The sequence below is a fragment of the Chionomys nivalis genome, chromosome 7, assembly GCF_950005125.1.
Source record: "Chionomys nivalis chromosome 7, mChiNiv1.1, whole genome shotgun sequence".
NCBI lineage: Eukaryota > Metazoa > Chordata > Mammalia > Rodentia > Cricetidae > Chionomys > Chionomys nivalis.
In genome coordinates, this window is record NC_080092.1 from 42,453,883 (window position 1) to 42,476,709 (window position 22,827).

The 22,827-nt window shown below is 48.9% G+C and overlaps 1 protein-coding gene and 1 non-coding gene across 2 annotated transcripts in view; both read left to right on the plus strand.

Annotated features, from left to right (window-relative positions):
• The window catches only part of Myo15a (myosin XVA), a 55,651-nt gene extending 36,362 nt beyond the window's left edge, over window positions 1-19,289 (plus strand). The window contains exons 56-65 of the mRNA XM_057774662.1: window positions 4,038-4,168; window positions 6,503-6,597; window positions 6,805-6,882; window positions 7,471-7,567; window positions 9,772-9,932; window positions 10,679-10,812; window positions 13,092-13,225; window positions 13,733-13,866; window positions 15,334-15,474; window positions 18,751-19,289. Of these exons, the coding sequence (XP_057630645.1) occupies window positions 4,038-4,168; window positions 6,503-6,597; window positions 6,805-6,882; window positions 7,471-7,567; window positions 9,772-9,932; window positions 10,679-10,812; window positions 13,092-13,225; window positions 13,733-13,866; window positions 15,334-15,474; window positions 18,751-18,852 (1,207 nt within the window). The 3' untranslated portion in view covers window positions 18,853-19,289. The remainder of the gene's footprint in view (window positions 1-4,037; window positions 4,169-6,502; window positions 6,598-6,804; window positions 6,883-7,470; window positions 7,568-9,771; window positions 9,933-10,678; window positions 10,813-13,091; window positions 13,226-13,732; window positions 13,867-15,333; window positions 15,475-18,750) is intronic.
• On the plus strand, window positions 3,404-3,507 carry LOC130878941 (U6 spliceosomal RNA). Its single transcript, XR_009057547.1, has one exon. It is a non-coding gene; the product is annotated as a U6 spliceosomal RNA (small nuclear RNA).
• Window positions 19,290-22,827: the final 3,538 nt, after the last annotated feature.

The window sequence follows — 22,827 nt, forward strand, 5'->3', positions numbered from 1 at the left end:
GTGAGTTTGAGGCTAGTCTGGTCTACAATAGCTAGTTCTAGAACAGCTAGGACTGTTGCACAGAGAAACCCTGTCTTGAAAACCAACCAACCAACCAAACAAACAAACAAGCAAACAAAAAAAGAATGCTTGCTGCCTTCCCAGAGGAATTAAGTTCGTCATGCCTGTGACTCCAGTTCCAGGAGATCCAGCTCTATCTTCTGGTCTCTGCTAGCACCGCATTCATATGCACACACCCATACATAGTCACGCCCACATACAAAGAATAATAGTTACAAATATTTAGGAACACGGCAAGCTTCCCCATCCTCTGGCCCTACTTTTCTTCTAGACCGATAGCATTCCCATACAGTCTCTCTCACGGTTAGCAAAGTGGCAGCTTTGGGGACATTTTTTTAGCTCAGAAATCACTAGAAAAGCTGTACCAGACTCGATTTGCTACAAGAATTCTCAAATCTAAGAAGAGGCACTTGTTGGGGTTCTCTTGCCAATGTGGCCACCCTGACTAAGATTCCTCTTTTCTGATTTCCCCATTACTTGTTCGGATGGCCTGCTGAGAGTGGGCGACTCCAGTAGCAATTTTGCCAAGTCAGCCACTCAAGCAAGTTGCCCCTGGATAGGAGAGGAAAGATCAGACAGTCCCACATAGCCCCTGGAATCTCTGTGTTCCAGGGCTTTTCTAGTCTTCCACTTCGGTTGCTTTTTAGCTCTATTTGGTAAGGCAGAGCAATAAGTGAACTTCATTTTGGATTTTAAAGAAACTTCACCCTTGAAGTCCAACTTGGAAAGACAAACACATATAGTGGTAGGGTGGTAGCCGTGATGGTGCCTGCGTACAACAGTGAATGTCAGCAGTTAGAGGAAAACCCATGAGAGTTGGGTGTCCCTTCTACCACGGGGGTCCCCAGGGCTGATCTCAGGTCACCCCGCTTGGAGGAAGTGCCTTCACCCTGGGAGGCATCTCTCCAGCCCCTGAAGTACACAACTTCTGACAAAAAGAACCTGTGCAGCCGGGTGGCGGTGGCACACGCCTTTAATCCCAGCACTCGGGAGGCAGAGGCAGGCGGATCTCTGTGAGTTCGAGGCCAGCCTGGTCTGCAAGAGCTAGTTCCGGGACAGGAACCAAAAAGCTACGGAAAAACCCTGTCTCGAAAAATCCAAAAAAAAAAAAAGAAAAAAAAAAAAAGAACCTGTGCAAAACCTGGGTGTGTGGCCTGTGGGTTCTCCCAGTGCTCAGGAGTGGGAGTGGGAGAAGCAGGAGTTCACGGCTGTCCTTGGCTACAGACTGAGTTCAAAGCCAGCCTGGGTTACCTGAGACTGTCTCAAAACAAAGTGGGAGTGGGGGGCAGTAAGATGACTCAGATGGCAAAGATGCTTGCCCCAAACCTGGCAGCCTGGCTTTAATCCCTGGAACCCACATGGTAGAAGAGAACTGACTCCTGCAAGTTGTCCTCTGCCCTAATGTATGTACAAGGGCATGCGCACCCTTGCGTGAGTGAATATAAAAGAACTCACACAAGCCGGGCGGTGGTGGCGCACGCCTTTAATCCCAGCACTCGGGAGGCAGAGGCAGGCAGATCTCTGTGAGTTCGAGATAGTTCTACAAGAGATAGTTCCAGGATAGGAACCAAAAAAGCTACGGAGAAACCCTGTCTCGAAAATACAAAAAAAAGAAAAGAAAAGAGAAAAAAAAGAACTCACACAGCACTTTTTTTTTTAAAGATTTATTTATTATGTTCAGCCTCCATGCCTGCAGGCCAGAAGAGGGCACCAGATCTCATTACAGATGGTTGTGAGCCACCATGTGGTTGCTGGGAATTGAACTCAGGACCTCCAGTAGAGCAGTCAGTGCTCTTAACCTCTGAGCCATCTCTCCAGCCCCCATACAGCACTTTTGAGGCACTGATAATCACAGGACGGGCAATGGACTCCATCTACACCTGGCCTAAGAGCTACTCTTTTTATATCTTTTTTTTTTTTCAAGAGAAGGGTTTCCCTGTGTAGCCCTGGCTATCCTGGAACTCGCTCTGTAGACCAGGCTGGCCTCGAACTCACAGAGATCCGCCTGCCTCTGCCTCCTGAGTGCTGGGAGTAAGGGTGTGCGCCACCACTGCCCGGCCTTTTTATACTTCTTAGCTGCTTAAAATTCTCCATAAAGGGTTTGATTGGCACTAACTCCTTGACATTTGTCATTTGCCATGCCCCCAAATGAGGGATCTGATCAGAACCACTGAGACAGAGCTCAGTCATTCCCACAATAAGGGACAGTTGAGGTCAAACCCCCAGAGGGTTAATGAGATGAGAATGTTGTTCAGATGGGGGTGGCTGGAGGGGTTGAAATAAAGCCACACTGGGCACAGTGGCCCTTGCCTGTAATCCCAGCACATCGGAAGCTGAAGTAGAAGGATCTTATAGTTGAGGTCACCCTGGGCTTCATAACAAGACTCTCTCTTTCTCTCTCTTGCTCGCTCACTCACTCGTGTGTGTGTGTGTGTGTGTGTGTGTGTGTGTGCTCACCTGTGCATGCATACATGGAGGTCAGAGGTCGACTCTCTCTAGTTTTTCCTCTATTGTTCTTCATCTGTCTTCCTTCCTCCCTCTCTCCTCTTCCTTCCTTCCTCCCTCTCTCCTCTTCCTTCCTTCCTCTCTCTCTCCTCTTCCTTCCTTCCTTTCATCCTTTCTTGAGACAGTTCCTCACACTGAACTAAGTTCTCACTGTTTTAGCCAGTAAGCTCCAGGAACATCTACCTGCGTCCATCCCCCAGATAGTGGCTAGGGTTAGGCTTCCTGGATCAGGGATTACCCTGGGGGTGAGTGCAGGGAAGGGATTTCATTTCCTGATGCTCAGGACTAAAGGTCCAGAAGTGGCGTTTGTGGCAGAGGTGGGCGAGAGTCGGAATCCTGGGGTAGGGCTCCACACTGGGGTTGCTGGCCCATGCTGCCATGCCCAGCTTTACCTCGGTGCTGGGGATCCAGACTCAGGTTCTGATGCTTTTGCAGAACAAGCTCTTTACCACCTATCATCTTCCCAGCCTGAGGAATAGTCGTGATGGGGCAAGCAAGATGGCTCAGTGAGTGAAGGACTTGTGAAGTGCTTGCTTGCTTGTTTTGCAAGCCTGACAACCTGAGTTCATTCCCTAGAGCCCATGCAGAGTGGAAGGAGAGAACTGACCTCACACACTGTCCCATGGTCTCCATATGCTCTCCGTGGTATATCCGTACCCACACATACACATCATGCACACACAATCTCTAAAAAGAGGAAAGAAATGATTCTTATACACATGCCCAACACTGACTGAATATCTTCTAGTCCTGGTTCCTATTTGTATTCTGGTTATGACAGTTACTTCAGCCATGGGCATGAAATGTAAAAACAAAGAATGGAATGCTCGTTTTTGCAACATATGTGTGTTTGTGTATACTAAAATTGGAATGATGCAGAGAAGATTTACATAGCCTCTACATAAGAATGACATTCAAATTTATGAAGCATTCCATACTTAAAAAGAAAGAAAGAAGACCAGACCGCTGTGAATGAAATCTCTCCCCTTTATCTATCAGACTGCTGAAACAATGGACAAGACTCTGGAATTTCTCTAGGAATCTCATGCTAGAGAAAGAGCAGGTTAAGCTTGCTGTCAGCCAGAGGGAAAAAGTGCCTCTCAGAAGGAGATGCCATGGTCGTAACAATTTGTCAGGCTGCCTTGCAAGACAGACAGGGCCTGAGACAATCAGGATGGATGGTTCAGCTGATCAGATTACATCTCTGGCCTTCTATTTAAACCCAAACCTCATGCCAGGACTCCTCTAGTCCTCTTTTCAAATGTGGTCACATTGAAAAGCTGTATTTATCTGCTTTTCAAAAGAAACCCCCAAATCTAGCTATATTGGCCTCGACTGGTCTCATGTTCATTCTCGAACCAACCATGATGGCTCAAGATGTTGGCCAGTTTGGATCTGAACTCTAACTGACCAGTCTTGGATCCTGTGTCCATCTCTAAGCCACCTATGATGTGACCCCTGTGTGCTTCCAGGGACAGCTGTCAGCGAGGCTGGAGGCTGCTGTACATCATGGCTGCCTACTACGGCTGCTCTGAGGTCTTCTATCCGTACCTCCTTCGCTTCCTCCAACATGTGAGCCGGACTCCAGGACTGCCCTTCCAAGGTGAGGCAGCATGAGTGGGGGCCCCCACACGTAGGGACAGGGCATTCATCCACGGGCTGGCCAAACCAGAGAGCCTGGCCCTTGGCAGGTGCCGAGGCAGGATGAACGGATATAAATGGCTCTGCAGACTTTCATGGCTATCCCAGGGGGGCTGGTGCAGTGGCTCCTCTGATCTCACGTGGGTGTGTCCGGGGAAGGTTTCCTGGAGTAGGAATTGCCCTGGGTAGTGACTGCACAGAAAGAATTTCCAGGTGGACTTTGCAGAAGTCAAGACCTGGAAATGGAGAGCGTGACATACAGGAGAAATAGAGGAGGTAGGCGAGAACCTAGAACACCAAAGAGGGATGCTGCTTCTACTCCTCCAGGGTCTTTAGTGGTCTGCAGCTGATAGCATGGTCTCTGCTTTATTTCCGCCGTAATGGGAAAGGGGCTGCTTCTAGCCTTGTTTCCATAGCAACTCTAAGGCAGAGCCAAGGCATGGTGATGTGTCTCAGCACTCAGGAAACTAAGGCAGGAGAATTCGAGGTCCCAGGGCAGCTTGGGATACATACCATACATGCTGTCATTTCTGCTGCTATGATAAAACACCATGACCAAAACCAACTGTGGGGAGCAAATGGGTTTGTTTCATTTTATAGCTTACAATCTGCCATGCCATGGAGGGAAGCCAGGGCAGGAACTCAAGCAGGAACCTGGAGACAGAAGCTGAAGTAGTGCCATGGCTTGTTTGTTGTTGCTGTTTGTTTGTTTGTTTGTTTTGTTTTTTGAGACATGGTTTCTCTGTAGCTTTGGTGCCTGTCCTGGAACTAGCTCTTGTAGCCCAAGCTGTCCTCAAACTCACAGAGATCCACCTGCTTCTGCCTCCCGAGTGCTGGGATTAAAAGCATAACGCTAACACCACCCGGCTTTTTTTTTTTTTTTTTAAAGATTTGATTTCTTTGTGTAGTCCCAACTGTCCTGAAACTCCCTCTGTAGACCAGGCTGACCTTGAATTCAGAGACCTTCTTGCCTCTGCCTCCTGAAGTGCTGTGACTAAAGGCATGTGCCACCACTGCCCAGCTTTCAGTCACCTTTGTTATACCTCCCAGAACCACTTGGCCATGGGTGGGACCAACTGCAGTGGGCAAAGCCTTCTCACACTAATAGTTACTCAAGAAAATGCCCAATTGTAGTTGGCATTTCCTTTGGGCCACCAAGCAGCTCCCAAATAAAAACACAGAGACTCATTGCTAATTATGAATGTTTGGCCTTAGCTTAGGCTTGTCCCACTAGCTCTTTTAACTTAACCTGTTTCTATCCCTCTATGCTTTGCCTCAGAGCTTTTTACCTTTCATTCATTCTGTGTGTCCTGCTTTTCTGCTTTCTCCGTGTCTGTCTGTCTGGCCCCTGGCATCTCTTTTTCTTTCTTTTCCTTTGAGCCTAAATTCCTTCTCCTACTCACTCTCCCTGCCCAGAAGTCCTGCCTATACCTCCTCCCTCCCTATTGGCCATTCAGCTTTTTATTAGACCAATCAGGTGCCTTAGGCAGGCAAGGTAAAACAGCAACACATATTTACATAATTAAACAAATGCAACACATCTTTATATAGTTATACAAATATTCCATAGCACCCCATAGACATCTCCACAGGCCAGGATGATGGAGCCCTTCCTCAGCTGAGGTTTCCTATTCTTGGTGTCTCTAGTGTGTGTCGAGTTGACAAAAAATAATGAGTACGTGAACTGAGATCCTATCTTCAAAAAGTAGAGGGATCAGGGCCTTTTAATCAATTAGAGTGATTGTAGCGATAGAGGACATAAGGGAGCCCTCCCCCCTGATCTCCCTCTGATTATTAACTGATGTGTATAACTAGGGAAGGGCTAGATGGGAGATGACTGAAGAATGTGCCCAAGAATTCCTGACTCCATCTGTGGACAGGGAAAGTATACTGCTTAGCTTCGATGCATGGAGCACAGACGGTAGGGGTATCTGTCTTATGATGCACAGTGAGACAGGGCACTTGACATGAAGTCCCAGTTGAGAGAGACTGGGCACCATCATGTCATCTGTTGAATCAGTTGAGGATGAGCAACCTAGTCAACAGCTAAGGAGCATAGATATCTCTAGGTCTATACAAAGCCAAGAGCAAGGCAAGTTTATAACCCCATGAAACATAGGTTTGCATTTTGCTCTTACACTTCAGGTCTTAATCTTGGTGAATCATGTTGAGATCATGTTCCTCAACAAGACCTATTCCTTGTTGAAGGGATGCAGGGGGCTCATGGCTTGAGTAGGAGAAGCCTTTCCCATCCTTGGTCAACCTTGAGCATGGCCTCAGCTCTCTGCCTCTACAGGGATTGCCAAGGCCTGTGAACAGAACCTGCAGAAGACTTTGCGTTTCGGGGGCCGTCTGGAGCTCCCCAGTAGTATGGAACTTCGAGCTATGCTGGTGAGCCTACAGCAGGACTGGGGTCAAGATGAGTGGGAGACACGAGCTCTGCCCAGAACCCTTTGCTAGGTGTACATGGTGTGTGAGAATGGCTCCTGTCAATCCGTGTGCATAATGGCTCCTGCCCAGACATGCCTCTGGGTATGGGGACCTCCATGGGGGTGATAGAGTCCAGGCTTTCGACTTTCTTCTGCTTATCTACCCTAGGCAGGCCGGAGTTCCAAGAGGCAGCTCTTTCTTCTTCCAGGAGGTCTTGAACGCCACCTGAAAATCAAAACATGCACCGTAAGTGAGGAGCATCTCAACAAGCTGGAGCTGGAAGGGTAGGGATGCCAGGCTCTGGGTTAGATGAAGTGAACATCAGTGGTCCAGAGACTCTCACCCGGACCCATGAGATAGGGCTTGAGGTTAGTTGCACCTCCACTACTGTGGGCTCAGCATCTGCAGTTGGAAATATTTGGGAAAAGTCACATTGGGACAGATTCTTTTCTTGCCTTTCTCGAAACAATTCTGTATGACAATGTCCAACAACAGTCTACTGTATCTGGTACCATCAGCCAGAGATCGAAAGTCTAAGGAGGATACATGATGGGTCACATGCAAATAACTATACAATTTTAAGTATTGGGCCTGGTTTCTCTGGAATTTGGTCCTGCAGGGGCTCTTGCAATAGGTACCTTATAGATACTGGGTGGGTAACAGCAAACTGAGACTTCTAGAAGCTATGAGTCACACAGCCTAGAGTCACACAGAGAATGTAAAAAGGCAAACCAAGGGCCAGTTCCGCAAGCTGTGCTCTGTCAGGTTGAGTATGGAGTTCTGTGCCTCTCTGTTAGTGACTGGGGACCAGCTTTTCCTCTCTGGCCTTCCCAGGTGGCTCTGGATGTGATAGAGGGGCTCTGCACCGAGATGGCCCTGACGCGTCCTGAAGCCTTCGATGAATATGTCATTTTTGTCGTCACCAGCCGAGGTGAGTAGCCAGGAGAACTGAACGTTCTGGGCTCCTTCATGGCCTAGCCCCACCTTTTGCCACGGGGATGGCCAGGCCAAAGGTCACTTTCTCTGAAACCTTTAACCTCCCAGAGAAAGGACTTTTGTGTGCACTGAGCTCTCTTCCCAAGCCATTTGCTTCTCCCACTTTGTGATGTTTTGCACAAGTCTATCTCCCTTTAGATTGGGGTTCATGGAGGAGAGAGCCTCTCTCTAGTCCCTTACACTTGGGGAAAGTTTCATCCATAAAACCAGACTCTTTGGGAGGCAGAGGCAGGTGGATCTCTGTGAGTTCAAGACCATCCTGGTCTACAGAGCTAGTTCCAGGACAGGCTCCAAAGCCACAGAGAAACCCTGTCTCGAAAAACAAAACAAAACAAACAAAACAAAACAAAACAAAACAAAAAACACAACAGACTCCTGAAGCCCACACAGGAGCACCTGCTCCCACTCTTCAGCCCCCCGAGTAGTGTGTAAGCCCCTCCTAAGATCTCCTAAGGTCTTTCAGGGGCCTCTGGGTACACAGGGAACCTCATACAACCCCAAGCCCTTCAAGTTTGTTCCGTGCCCACTTTAGGCTAGTTTTGCCTTCCACCAACTGGGAGTCACAGCCATCTCCAGTTATCCCTTCATGAGTGCCTCAGCCTTCCTACCCCAGGTCCAGCTAGGACAGAGGGGAGGGGAGGGCAGGGAACAGCAAACATTTATTGAACATATAGTAGACATGATTCAAAGCATCTAATGATAGAAACACCCGTGATTGTTTGTTTGTTTGTTTGTCTGTTTGTTTGTTTTTGAGGGGGATAAACTGGGAATCAACCCCAGAGTCTCATGTATGTTGTCTATGACTGAGAAATGCCCCCACCCCAGACACTAATGTTATAACATTTCCCTCCCCCATAACATTTTTTTTTTGGTTTTTCAAAACAGGGTTTCTCTGTGAAACAGTTCCGGCTGTCCTGAAACTCACTTGGTAGACCAGACTGGCCTCAAACTCACAGAGATCTGCCTGCCTCTGCCTCCCAAATGCTGGGATTAAAGGCATGCACTACACCGCATGGTGCTATAAAGTTTTTAACTCTATAGCATAGATTCTCCTCTTTGCTATTTACAGTTGGGGAAACCGAGGCCCAGAGAAGCTCTGTTAGTTTCCTGTGGCTGCTGTAACAATGACCACAAGCCCAGTGACTACAATAACATAGATTGTCTTACAGTTCTGAGAGTCAGAAACACTGAACTAGAAACATGGTTGTGATTGCTTTCCTCTGGAAGCTTCAGGGGCAGTGCCATTTCTGCCCTTTCCAGCTTCTCCAGGCTGCCCACAGTTCTTGACTTGGGACTCCTTCCCTGTCTCTGAAGTCGAGAGTGTAGCCTTCAGATGTTCTTTCTCCTACCCCAACCCCCGCCCCATACGTCTCTGACTTGAACCTCTTGCCTCTCTTTTAGGATCTTCCGTGCTTGCATTTGTCCTTCCCAGTAATCTAAGACCTTTAACACTTAGGCAATGTCCCTTTTGCCATAAAGGTGACATTGGCACAAGTTCTCGGCATTAGGACATTGCGCTTTCCAGAGGGACTGTTTTCAGACACCACAGAGACCTGATCAAGGTTGCAAAGTGGAGGTCAGAACACAGGCAATCTGGCCTTAGGATTGTGGACCTCTTTTCTCATCATGCCAAGCAGCCCTCTGTAGTACAGTTTTACTCAAGAAGTGGGAAGGTAGCAGCAACATCAGTACGAGGGGGAAGCATATGTATGCACCTCTGTGCCAGTTTAAAGCTCAGGCCTTCAACCTTACCCACCACAGATGTCCAGCAAGGGGGCTTTCCTGAAGGAGAGCTGCAGAAAGGCTCATGGCTAAGGCCTACTGTGCTTCTCTGTAGTCCCAGCCTCTCCGGAAAGGAGATGGGATTGCTCAGTGTAGAACCTGAGGCTCTTTCCAGAGCCTGGCAGACACTCCAGAACATTCCTGGGGAGAAATGAAATGTCACTCATTTTTCCAGATTGGAGAAAATCCCCCTGTGATGACCAGCACTTTGCTGGTGCGCAGACATCCTGTATGCTTGTTCTCTTGATAAGGAAGGTGCATCCTTGCTGGTGACAGTTCTCTTACCTGGCAGGTTGGTGCCATGCACGACCACGCCACAGATGCGCTTCTCCCAGCCATGCCTCTTTCTCCCCGTAGGCCAGCACGTGTGTCCACTGAGCAGCCGGGCCTACATCCTGGACGTGGCCTCAGAAATGGAGCAGGTAGAAGGTGGCTACACACTCTGGTTCCGGCGGGTGCTTTGGGATCAGCCACTGAAGTTTGAGAATGAGCTGTATGTGACCATGCACTACAATCAGGTGAGAGATGTGACCTCTCTGTTGTTCTCAACCCTTTAAAATGGGGGGAGGTCCTGTCACGTCACAAAACACACATGCCACAACCCAGATTTTTGTGGAACTTGTGCCAAAGCTGTGGCAATTCCACATACAAAACACGCTGTTGGATGTGGTGGTGCACGCTTTTCATCCTACTGCTCAGGAGGCAGGTGCAGGCAGATCTCTGGGAGTTTGAGGCCAGCCTGGTCTACAGCGCATGCTCCAAGCCAGCTGGGGCTACATAGAGAGACCTTTTCTCAAACCCACAACCACTTCATTTTGGGGTCACACAGTGTTGAGACCTACCACTGCATAGCCTGGTAGTGTGCTACTCAAGGACCTGCAGATGCTTGATACTAACGTTCTGCCCCAGATCTACAGGATCAGAAACTCTAGATGCAGTTCTGAAGTCCGGCTTGACATGCTGTCTGCCTTGAGTCTCAATTTTGAGAAACATGTATCTAGTGAACACTTGCACACACTCTACTGTTTATGTTTTGTTTTACCTAGCCCACTCTCTCCATGTTACCATGGAAATGTCCTCATAGTGTTTATCACTCAGAGCCCATCTGCATCTATCCTCATTCCCCACAAACCAGGAAAGTGATGAGCCATAAACTCCTAGAAGTGGGAAGGATTGAAGTCAATGCTATTGCCTGACCCAGCAGCCCGGATAGTGAATGAGCGCGCCCCTGTCTGGTAGCCCCTCATGCCAATGCTTCCTGTAGGTTCTGCCTGACTACCTGAAGGGCCTCTTCAGCAGTGTGCCAGCCAGCCAGCCCAGTGAGCAACAAATGCAGCAGGTGTCCAAGCTGGCTTCCCTGCAGCACCGCGCCAAGGACCACTTCTACCTGCCCAGTGTGTGAGCACCTATCCCCTTGTCTCAATGGGAGGGGCAGACCACCCATCCCCTCTTTTCTCACAACTGCCAAGCCCCAGTTGCCCCTCTGTGCCAACTAGACTGGAAGATGCTTTCCTGGCCTTGAAGCTCTTTTCTTCTCCTGCGACATACTGTTAATAGCTTGGAACAAATTTAAGAATTAACGAAACTTTCAAGACTCACATACCCTGTAGGGCAGAAACTATACACAAGCCATGAGGATGTAGCCACATAAACACTCACTGAGCTCGGTGTGGTGGCTTATGCCTCTAATCCCAGCCCTGGAGATGCTGAAACATAAGGATCAAGGATTTGAGTTCCTTGACCCAGGAACCTTGCTAGACTGGGCAACATAATGCGAACCTGATCCCAAAACACAGATCAAAACAGAGTTTGCCTACCCATTTGCAGTACTAACACAGCTGTTCCATGTTAACGCATGTAGAATGTAATGAAAACTAATCATGGTGCCTGAGCGAGGACACCACCACTGTTCATCGGACGTCAGTCTGCCACCATCTCACGGTGGCCTCTGAGAAGCTTCACAGTTCACTTGTGAGAGAATGAGAGAGGGGAAAGGCAAATGACATGTTGGCGTCACTGTGGCAGAGGTTGTGGCCTCCCAGCCCTTGGACCACACTTTGAGAAGCCCTGTGCGAACAACAGAAAGATATTTTACCATGTATATCTCATGCCTCTACTGCCCAAGACCACATGCTGGGAGTGCTTTTCCTTTTTTTGGTGTAGTCTAAGCTGGCCTCAGTATGTAGCTGGGGATAGCATTGAACTGCCTCCACCTCCCGAGTGCTAAGATTTCCAGGCCTGAACCAACACACCAAATTCTCAAAGCACTTTTCATGGAATGATTGTAAACAAGAAGAAGAAACCCTTAAATGTGCAATTCCAGAGGCTGGGAGATGGCTCGCTCCATAAAGTGCTGCCACACCAGCGTGAGAGCCAGAGTTCGGGTCCCACCACCCACAGAGAACACCACACATGGCAGCATGTACCTGCAATCCCATTGCTCAGCAAGTGAAGACAGAGGGATCCCTGGAGCTTGCTGGCTAGTCAGTCTAGCTAATCAGTGAACACCAGGTTCAGTGAGAGACCTTTCTCAAAAAAGAATTGAAGCCAGGTGTGATGGTGAATGTCTTTAATCCCAGCACTCAGAAGACAAGAGGCAAGCAAATCTCTGGGTTTGAGGTCAGGTTGGTCTGTTGTAATATGAGCGGCAGGGCTGCGTCCCCGGCACCCAGCCGCCCGCATGGCTAGCTTATGCCCCGAAATAATTACACGGAAACTGTATTCTTTTAATCACTGCCTGGCCCATTAGTTCCAGCCTCTTATTGGCTAGCTCTTACATATTGATCTAACCCATTTCTAATATTCTGTGTAGCACCATGAGCTGGCTTACCAGGAAAGATCTTAACCTGCATCTGTCTGGAGTGGGAGAATCATGGCTTCTTTCTCCCAGCATTCTGTCTGTTTACTCCACCCACCTAAGGGCTGGCCTATAAATGGGCCAAGGCAGTTTCTTTATTAAATGAAAGTAACTCCTCCATCATTGGTCTGTGTAGTGAGTTACATAGTGATACCTTGTCTCCAAACCAACAATCAAATGCACATCAATAATAACAATAACAATAATAATAGTTTGAAAAACAGTTGAGGAAGGCACCCAACATTTACCTCTGTCTTCCTACCCCATCAGGGCAGGGAACTCTGGCAGGGGAAGGGGCTGCCTCAGCTTCTCCTAGCCCTTTCCCCGGCTACAACTAGGGCAGGTGGGATGGACCAGGGCTGCTGGTGCTCTTTTCCACATGCCAGAGAGGCAGGACGTCTGTCCAGAGAGAACCTGCACATGTCAACAGGAGGGTGAGAGCAGGACATGGGCATGAAGGCCCTGGGGACTCCGCCCACAGGTTCCTGCTTTGCATACCTGGAAGTCTCCCCCGCCTTTGTGCTTTTCACCCCTTTGCCTTGAGCTCCTTGGGTCCAGGAACTAAGAAACCCAGTCTGGGTTCACACCTTACCCTGTTTACACTGCTTCTCTGTCACTGTATGACCTTGGACCCCTTGGTGAACCTCTCAGAGCCTTAACTCCCCCAGTTGTAAGGACCCCGTATTTCCTTCCCATGCTCTCCCTTCAGTTAGTATCCCAGGGGAGTATGGCAGTCACGTCTGCTTGGTATCACACCTGCTTCACAGTGGGGATCAATAGGGGGGTGGGTGCTCAGAAACCCTGTACCCTCTGCACACAGGCGTGAAGTTCAAGAGTACATCCCAGGCCAGCTCTACCACACGACAACCAGTGACACCTGGCTCAACCTGGTTAGCCAACACCGGCAGCAGACTCAGGCACTCAGCCCCCACCAGGCCCGTGCTCAGTTCCTGGGTGAGGGCTGGGAGGAAGGAGACCTCGGGGGAGCTGAACTGAGGGTGGCCAGAGGGAGGTTGGAGATACTGTTTTCTTTTTTCAATTTATTTGTGTTTATTTTATTGGTGTTTTGCCTGTATGTATGTCTGTGTGAGGGTGTTGGATCCTGGAGTTGCAGACAGTTCTGAGCTGCCATGTGGGTGCTGGGAATTGAACCTGGGTCCTAAACCACTGAGCCATTTCTTCAACCCCAAGGAGATGCTATTTTCTTTGCACAAAAGCAGTTTGTGAAAAGACTTGTTGCCATTTTCCTAAAAGTATCACCTGGACTGGAAGTGATGCTGGGCATAGGGCCAAAGGCGAAGGAACTAGGAGGTGTGGTACAGGGAGAGGCCAGGAGGGGAGGAAGAGAGGTCTGGGCAGACCTGAGCAGAGAGCAGCTTCTGAGGCAGCTGGCAGCTCAGGGCAATGGCTGTCCCGTTGTCCTGGCCCAGGTCTCCTGATAACAGGCTCTCCATACTGCAGGCCTCCTCAGTGCCTTTCCCTTGTTCGGCTCCTCCTTCTTCTTCATCCAGAGCTGCAGCAACATCACAGTACCAGCCCCCTGTATCCTCGCCGTCAACCATAATGGCCTCAACTTTCTCAGCACCAAGACCCATGTGAGTGGCTTCTGCCAGGCCCTGCCCACCTGTGCCCTGGCCCTTCTATCCTTTGGTATCCCCACCTACTCTTAGGGACAAGATTGCCAGCTTGGACTTTACCTCCATCTGTGGTCTGTAGCCAGTCCCTTCTCCTACAGAGCCTTCCTTTGGAAAGTGGGAATAATAGAATTTTGCCCCCCTCCAGGCTATGTGAAGGGGACATGTAGGAAAACACACCAAGAGCATGTGAGTAGTATGTCATGCTGTCAGAGCTGCACATCACGGGCTGGGAGCCCTATGAAATGAAAGGTCATTTTCTCTTTTTTTTTGGAGGTTGAAATTCCAAGATTTCTGCAACTTGGGAGCTTTGGTTTCTCCTTGTCTTGTAGACAGTAAAATTTTTGTTTGTTTGTTTGTTTTTGTTTTCCAAGACAGGTTTCTCTCTGTAGCCTTGACTGTCCTGGAACTTGCTCTGTAGACTAGGCTGGCCTCGAACTTACAGAGATTCATCTGCCTCTGCCCTCAAGTGCTGGAATTAAAGGCCTGTGCCACAACCACCTGGCAAACTTTCCTCTTCTTATGGAGCCAAACCTAGTGGCCTCATTTTAACTGATTTACCTCTTTTGGGCAGGGGAGGTGTATAAATTTGTGGCCTAGTTAGCCTTAAATGATTCTCCAGACTCAGTTTTCCAACAATGGGATTACAGACATATACCATATACCTACCTTGTATCTTTCTACTTTGTGATACTGAGGATAGAACCAGGGACTCCCATACTGGGCAAGCATTCTATCCTTGGTCCTTTAACCCCCTCTTTACAGGTGCTACCTCCAAATATAGTCAGGTTCCAGGGGATTATAGCTTTCCACAGCATTAAAGAATTGGACTTGCCACCCTTTTCTTAGTTCCTGCTCTTTAAAACCAAACATGAGTTGTGAGTTTGGGGACAGGAGCGTGCTTAGAGGTGAGGCTATGAGACATTGGAAGAAGTAAGTGGGGTGGGGAAGGCACAGGTGTACAGGTTGGAGACAATGAGAGACAACACAGAACACACCTGTTAAGGTGTGATTTTTTCTCCTGGGGTAAGGAGCTGCCTTGACTCCTCACTCTGCATCCCCATTGTTCAGTAGTTGAAGGTGTCTCCTTTAGGTACTAACTGTCCATCACTCGGCCTTTCTCTGTGTAGGTACCAGAAATCAAGCTCTTTGATAAAGGGATACAGGTGTTCTCAGAAGTACCCCCAGCACCCACTGCCCCTTGTATCTCAGGCATGAAGCATCAGTATTTGTTGAATCAGTTCCCCTGGAGAGGAAACTGAGATCCAGAGTGGTCAGGTGAACTGCTCCAAGTCACAAAGTCAATGAGTATCTGAGGAACTAGGGCTGGGCCTTCTGCTTTTTGATGTGACTTTTGGGGGAAGGTTTGGTGTAGTAGAGATTGTCCTCACCCTTCATGCCATCTGGCTTCTCTGTCCTCATCCCCAGGAGCTAATTGTGAAAATCCCCCTGAAGGAGATCCAGTCCACGTGGACTCAGCAGCCCACGGCCAATTCCAGCTACCCTTATGTGGAGATCTCGCTGGGGGATGTGGCAGCCCAGCGTACCATGCAGCTCCAGCTGGAGCAGGTAAGTCCGATCCTGCCAGCCAAACCTCCTAAGGCTCTGGCCCTCTCATTCTACTTTGGTATGGCTATGCCCCAGGAAGCATACAGCCCAGTTCAGGCAACAGAGCTGTGGTTATCGTGCAGGCCTTCCCAGGAAACAGTTCAAGAGGCACTATGGAGAAGACCCAGGTTGTTTGCAGAAGAGCAATGTATTTGGCAGGGTACTAGGAAGATTCACCAGGGAAATAGAGGCCTCAGAGCTCTTTGAATGTTAAAATAAAACTCTGCGAGCTGGGGGTATAATTCAGTAGCTAGAGTACTTGTGTAACATGTATGAGGCCATAGGTTTGATCGCTGGTGCTGCACAAAAACTGGACATGGTGATACATGTAATCCCAGCAACCTCAGAAGGTAGAGACGAGACAGGAGGATCCCGAGTTCAAGGTCATCCTTAGCTACAAAGGCCAGCCTGGGTTAGAGACCCTGCCTAGAAAAGAAAGAAGAGGAGAAGAAGAGGGGGAGGAGGAGAAAAAATAATACTAATCAAAAGCTTTCTGAGGTCACTAGGGAGCAACAGAAGGTTGGTGAGTGGACAGTTAGGCACAGGAGATCTAAGGAGGTTGTCCTGGCCTGAGACACAGTAACTGGATTGTGGGGACCTGGGATTGGAATCAAGGTACAATAAGTTTCCTTGTGACTTCTAGCCTAGCTGACATCTAGACTAGGAACTAGACTTCTGGCTAAATCTTATGGTCCCTAGCATCAGGACAGAAACAGAGGCAGGGTTGAGGCAGAGAAAAGGACAGGGTTTGGGATGGCCTCATTTTTGACCTTTCTAGCCCACCACCTCCCCTGTGAGACTGGGCCTTTGGCTGTACCAGCAAGAGCCCTAGAAAACCTGTGCTGCAGGACCAGGTTTCTGGATGGCCTTCTGCCACACCCTTTGCCCTGCCTCCCCCATTCTCCTTCCTCTGGCAGCCATGATTTCTTTCCCTGCAACCTCTCTGCCCCCAGGGCTTTCAAAATGATCTCTGCAATGGAGGTTAGGGTTTTTGTTGCTATGATAAAACACCATGACCAAAAGTGAGTTGGGGAAGAAAGGGTTCATTTGGCTTATGCTTCCACATTGTAGTCCATTACTGAAGGAAGTCAGGACAGGAGCTCAAACAGGGCAGGAACCTGGAGACAGGAGCTGATGCAGAGGCCATGGAGGGTGCTGCCTACTTGCTTGCTTTTCATGGCTTGCTCAGCCTGCTTTCTATAGAACCCAGGACCACCAGTCCAGGAATGGTACCACCCACAGAGAGCTGGGCCCTCCCTGGGGCATCAGTCACAAATAAGACAATGCCTTCCAGCTGGATCTTATGGAGTCATTGTCTCAATTGGGGTTCCCTCCTTTCATATAACTCTGACTCGTGCCCAGCTGACATAAAATAGACAGCGCACGTGTCATACTTCCCTTTCTTGCTCTAGCCGGAGCCCTAAGCTCCCTCCGCGGCTCCTTGACTCTGCTGTCCTTCCGTCCATCTGCTCTCTCATCACCACTGCAACCTCCTCTCTCTCTCTCTCTCTCTCTCTCTCTCTCTCTCTCTCTCTCTCTCTCTCTCTCTGTCAGTCCACTTTCCTTGCCTCTTCTAGCTCCCCTGTGCTGACTTCATCTGCCCCTCCCTGCTCCAGACCCTTCGCCCTGACTATTCTCTCCACTTGAAACATTCCCTCTTCCTGGATTCCTCACAGGGCTTCCTCCCTCCCTTTACTTAGGTTTCATCATAAAAGCCCCTTGTTGCAAAAGCCTTCCTTGTCCCTCCTCCCTAATGACATGCCCGCTCTGCCTCTGTGGCCCTCAGCACACCCTGCATAGCATTTATGCATTTGTTCGCCTGTTGCCTGCCTCCCCACCAGAGCATCAGCTGCATAAGGACAGGACCTTATCCATCTTATTTGAACCACGTCGACAGCACAGTGCCGGGCACAGTAGATGCTAGTGTGTGCTTGCTGCGTTGATATGTATATGAATAGAAGGGTGGGAGAGTGAGTAGATGGTCTACAGATGGATAAAGGCCCTTTGGCTTCTCCAGTTCCTTGCCGTCCCCTCCTGTAAAGAAGGGACCTCTGTCCTGTATGCATAGAAGGCCACAGTCTTTTATTCATGCCTTCATTCAACACACAGCCATTGAGCATCTTGTACAGCATGCTTTAATAAACGTGGCTGAACCCCCTGCTCTACTGGCTCTCACAGAACTCCAGTTTCAGATCTGTTTTTGTTGGTGTTGTTTGTTTGTTTTGTTTTGTTTGAGACAGGGTGTCTCTATGTAACAGCTCTGGCTGTCCTGGCCACTTGCTTTGTAGACCAGGCTGGCCTCAAACTCACAGAGATCTACCTGCCTCGAGTGCTAGGGTTGATGGCATGCGTCATCACCACCTGGCTCCAATTTCAGATCTGAAAACAAAACAAAACAAAAAACCCTCTACCTACTCCTGATCCATACTGGGAAGGATCTATGTAATAGGCAACGAGGGATGACTCTCGCGAGGAGGTGGTTTCCAAGTGTGGTGCCATTGCTGTCTCTGACAGGCTGTACAAGGGCGCTATGAAGCGTTCCTGCTGTCTTTAAGCCTGTTTCCATATCTGCTAAGATGGGCATAAGCATAGCAGCCTGTGAACAGGCAAAAGATTGACTGTAAGGAGCTATGTTGGCCAGCCTTGCAGTGCTGTGACAAGCACTTAATTAGAATCTTACTATTTGAAGTGGTAGTAGTGGTGCACACCTTTAATCCCAGCACTCAGAAGGCAGAGGCAGGTAGTTCTCTAAGTTTAAGACCAACCTGGTCTACACAGAGAAATCCCAGTTCAGAGGGAAAAAAAAAATCTTAGGCCAGGAATGGTGGCATGCCTTTCATCCCAGAACTGGGAGGTGGAGGCAGGTAGATCTCTACGAGTTTCAAAAGCCAGCCAAAGCTACACAATGAAACAACAACAACAACAACAAAATTCCATCTTAGCCCTCCACAAGCCTGCTGAACTGGGTCTGGTAAACTCAAACCCTTCATATAAGGCCGCCGAGTCTCAAGGAAGCATAGCAAGTGACCTTAGGGCACATAACACAAGCCGCAAAGCTTATGCCCAATGCACTGTCCCCTGCTTGCTGTCCCTTCCAGCCTATGGCCCACCAGCTCTTTCAGAAGGAACTGGGGACAAGGATCCCCAAGTAGGTCATGTGACCTCTGCTCTTTTTCCAACTACATTTCTGTTTTGGAGATGGAGGTTAAGAGACTATTCTGTGCTCCCCCCCTCCAGGGTCTGGAGCTGTGTCGTGTGGTGGCTGTCCATGTGGAGACCATGCTCAGTGCCCGGGAGGAGCGGCTTACACTGCCCCCCAGCGAGATCACCCTGCTCTGACATGGCCTATCTTCTTGCTGCTTCCTGCTAGAAGATTTGCTCTGTGGCCTGAGGGTAGTTGCTGGGCCTCTCTGGACCAGTGACCCCAGACAAGGGCCAGAACCTTGGAGGAGACCAAAGGAGACAGGAGAAAAAACCTCAGGAACCCAAGAGGACCTGTCTGCAGCTGGGACAGAATCACTGATGCAGCCAAGGGTTCGTTAGCAGAAGTAACTTTTAAAAGCTGGCCTGTCAGACAGTAAGGAAGACAACGGGACCTCCAGAGGGTGACAGGCGCTGCCTTGACTACCACCCTTGACAGGGAAGCCCCATACTGGAAATCTAGATGTATTGGGGCCCGCCTTTAGTTTCTCTGGGGCTTGTTACTGAGATTTGTTCCAGCTTCATACCTCCGCCTTCCATGTGTCCTTATCAGGTGCCCTCAACCTGGACCTGTGACCCTTGGTCATTTCTTTGCAAATAAGCGGTATTCTTTTTTTTTTTTTTTTTTTTTGGTTTTTTGAGACAGGGTTTCTCTGTGGCTTTGGTGCCTGTCCTGGAACTAGCTCTTGTAGACCAGGCTGGTCTCGAACTCACAGAGATCCACCTGCCTCTGCCTCCCCGAGTGCTGGGATTAAAGGCGTGCGCCACCACCGCCCGGCTATAAGCGGTATTCTTGGCAGTCGTGTCCTCCATGGAATCACTCAGTGGCTGGCAAGCAAGTCTGAGAGAGGAGGTAGACACAGACATGCCAGACTCGCTGCTGTGAACAGCATTTCCGGCAGACACAGCTGCCCATCCTCCCTCCAAGGACCCTTGGCCTCCACTCTACAATCTTTTGGTAGCCCCAGTCCCAGCTTCCATCACAGGATGAACCACCCATGGCACAAGGGTAGGGAGGTAGAGAAGTTCCAGCTCAGGGGGTGGGGGCTAGGAAGACTGAGAAAAAGCCTCCGATTGGTACATTATGGTTGAATGAGTAAAGCTTGCTAAGAAGAGACAGAAAGGAGAGGAGTCGACGTTCTAGAGGAAACCATGGTTCCCTGCTGGATTTGCAGGAGGGTCTAGCCTAAATTGATGGCTAATGTAGAGTAGGCCCTTTGAAAATACTTGCCATATAAATGAAAGGATACATTTTAAAAAAAAATGCTCGGTATGATGGCATACACCTGTAATCTCAGTACTCCAGAGGCTGAGTCAGGAGGATTACTTTGAATTCAAGGTCAACCAAGCCCTCCTTAGCAAGACCCTGTCTGGGGGGAAAAAAAAGATGCTGGGGAGATGCCTCAGTGGTTAAAAGCATTGGCTGCTCTTCCATAGGACCTGGGCTCAATTCCTAGCACCCACCACATGGCAACTTGCAACCAACCATCTGTAACTCCAGTTCCACAAGGTCTGTTGTCCATGGGTACCAGGCACATGTAGGATGTTCAGACATGTGTACAGACAAAATACACATACATATAAAAAATAAAATTTAAAAATAAATCCAATGAATGAGTGTGGATGGGAAATGCTGGTCATGGGGGACTGGTAGAAGACACAGAGGCTTGGGAACTGGGACTAGCCTGGCATCAGCATCCATGACACCAGAGGAAGACCCCAAGACTAATTCAGTCATTCAGTACCTTGCCAGGCCCTGGGAACTACTTTATGGGATAACTATGAACCAGGACCAACCCCAGGAGTGGAACCATCCAATTGATAAGAACAGGTCCCAACTCATGGGGCTAAAATGATGTTACTAGTAGCAGGTGACCCTGGTGTCAGGAAAACTTTTGAGGGTAGCTTGGACCCAGCTTCTTGGGAATTCAGAGTTTCATCCCAAGGGCCAGGTAGAACTTTCCAGTAATAGTGGATCTGCGGCCCCACAACTGGGGGCAAGGAGCTGGGAGACCTGAGGGAAGGCTGTCTTTGGTCTACAGCCTGTGAAACTCAAGCATGACCTCGGGGGATGGAGGATTGACTATTTGGGGGGAGATTTTGGATGTCTAAGCAGTAGGACACTATGGCTTGATGAGTCAGGATGTTGCAGAGGGTCAAGGAAGAACTTTAATGTACTCTCCTTAAGGCTCTCACTTCATGCTACTGCCTGAGGCTGGCTTTCTCTAGAAGCAGGGCAAGAACTATGCAAGGCATAGTCACATCAGCACTACCATAAGGACCGTGGCTCTGGGTAGCTCGCTTGGGGTTCCTTAGCCCTGGTGTCTGGCTGTAGTAATTAATTCTTTTGTTACTGGTGGAAAAACACCTGACAAAAGTCACTTGCTAGCCGGGCAGTGATGGTGCATGCCTTTAATCCCAGCACTCAGGAGGCAGAGGCAGGTGGATCTCTGTGAGTTTGAGGCCAGCCTGGTCTACAGAGCGAGTTCCAGGACTGACTCCATAGCTAATGGGAAACCCTGTGGGGTGGGGTGGGGAACCAGAATCTTAGAGCTCCTGCTGCTATGACTCTTCTGCCATGACTGATTGACAGCACCCTGAAACTATGAGTAAAATTTCCGAGATGTCTGGGAACCATATCCATGCAGATAAGTCCTGTCAGGGGAAAGCCACAGGACTTATGTCCCCAGGCCACTACCTTTCCATCCAGTGGCTTGGCCACATTCTCCAAAACCTGACTCCTTTCATTTTCAGGGGTACTGCTCTAACCACCTGGAGTCCAGAAGATTCACTCAACTATTTGGGGTGGGCTACAGGCATTCAATTTAGGCAGATTTAATGTTACATAGATTACCAGCACATATGTGTGATAACAGTTCCTTAAAATGAGAACAGATATAACTGGGAATTAGGACAACCTCCTGAGTGTTGGACCCACAGTGATAGCAAGGATATGGTCCAATTATGTCAGTTCATCGTAAAACTATAAAAGGCTTACGATCAGATTGTTTCTCCTGCTAACATTACAAAAATATTCCTTCGTAATCCCACCTGGCCTGTATATGTGCCTGTCTTTTCTTCATTCCCTTAACACCCCTAGCCAAGGTTCTAGGACCGGGCACAGGCTGATGTGGTGAGGCCCAGGACAGAAAAAGTTCCAGCCTAATGTGGGACAATAGAGGAGGGATATCTGGGCAGCATGGAAGATCAAAGTAATAAACTCATGGAGGCTTGGTGCTCAGGCAAGCGCAGCTGTGCACATCATAATTCAGGACACTGAAATAACCAAAATGACCTCTTTGCTGCCTCTCCTCCCCCTATGGAACAAGGGACTGGGCTTGCCCTAATTTCAGGCTGACACATGCCTCTAGCTCTCTTCTGCTCAGGACTCTTAAGGGAATGCTCTCTGGGTGGTTGAAGGCCCACACTGAAGAGCCAAAGAGGCCTGCATTCAGATCCACTTCTTTACTGGCTGGTTGCTTGCCCTCTGAGTTTTGCTTGGAACGAAGATATTCTAAGTGTTCATCAATATTCCCAGAATAGGACACAAGTGGAGGTTAGGGTTGGACATCTGTTGTTGTTGTTGTTGTTGTTGTGTGTGTTACGTGCACTCCTGTGTGCACTTGTGCCTGTGTGTGTGGACGCCAGAAGCCTGAGGCTGTAGGTTGATGTCTTCCTTGATTACTCTCCATGTTAAAGTTGTGAGACAGGGTCTCTTATTGAACCTGGAGCTCACCAATTCAAGTAGGCTATCTGGCTAATGAACTCCAGGGATTTGGCTGTCTCCATAAACCTCCCATCAACGCCTCACTGCTGGGCTTACAGACATGTGCTACCTAGCTTTTCACATGGCTGCTGGGGAATCTAAACCTGTCTTCCTGTTTTACATGGCAGGTATTTTACTGACTGAGCATCTCTCCTGCCCTACATTGTTTTAAAAGGTAATTTTAGGAGTTTCAGGAGTGTTCAGTTGATAAACCTGACTTCAACCCCAGAATCGAGTGGGGTTTTTTTTGTTTGTTTTTGTTTTTTTGTGGACAATTGTAATCTTGCAGCTGGGGAGGCAGAGACAGGATTCCCAGACCAGCCTAGTCTACTTAACAAGACTTAAGT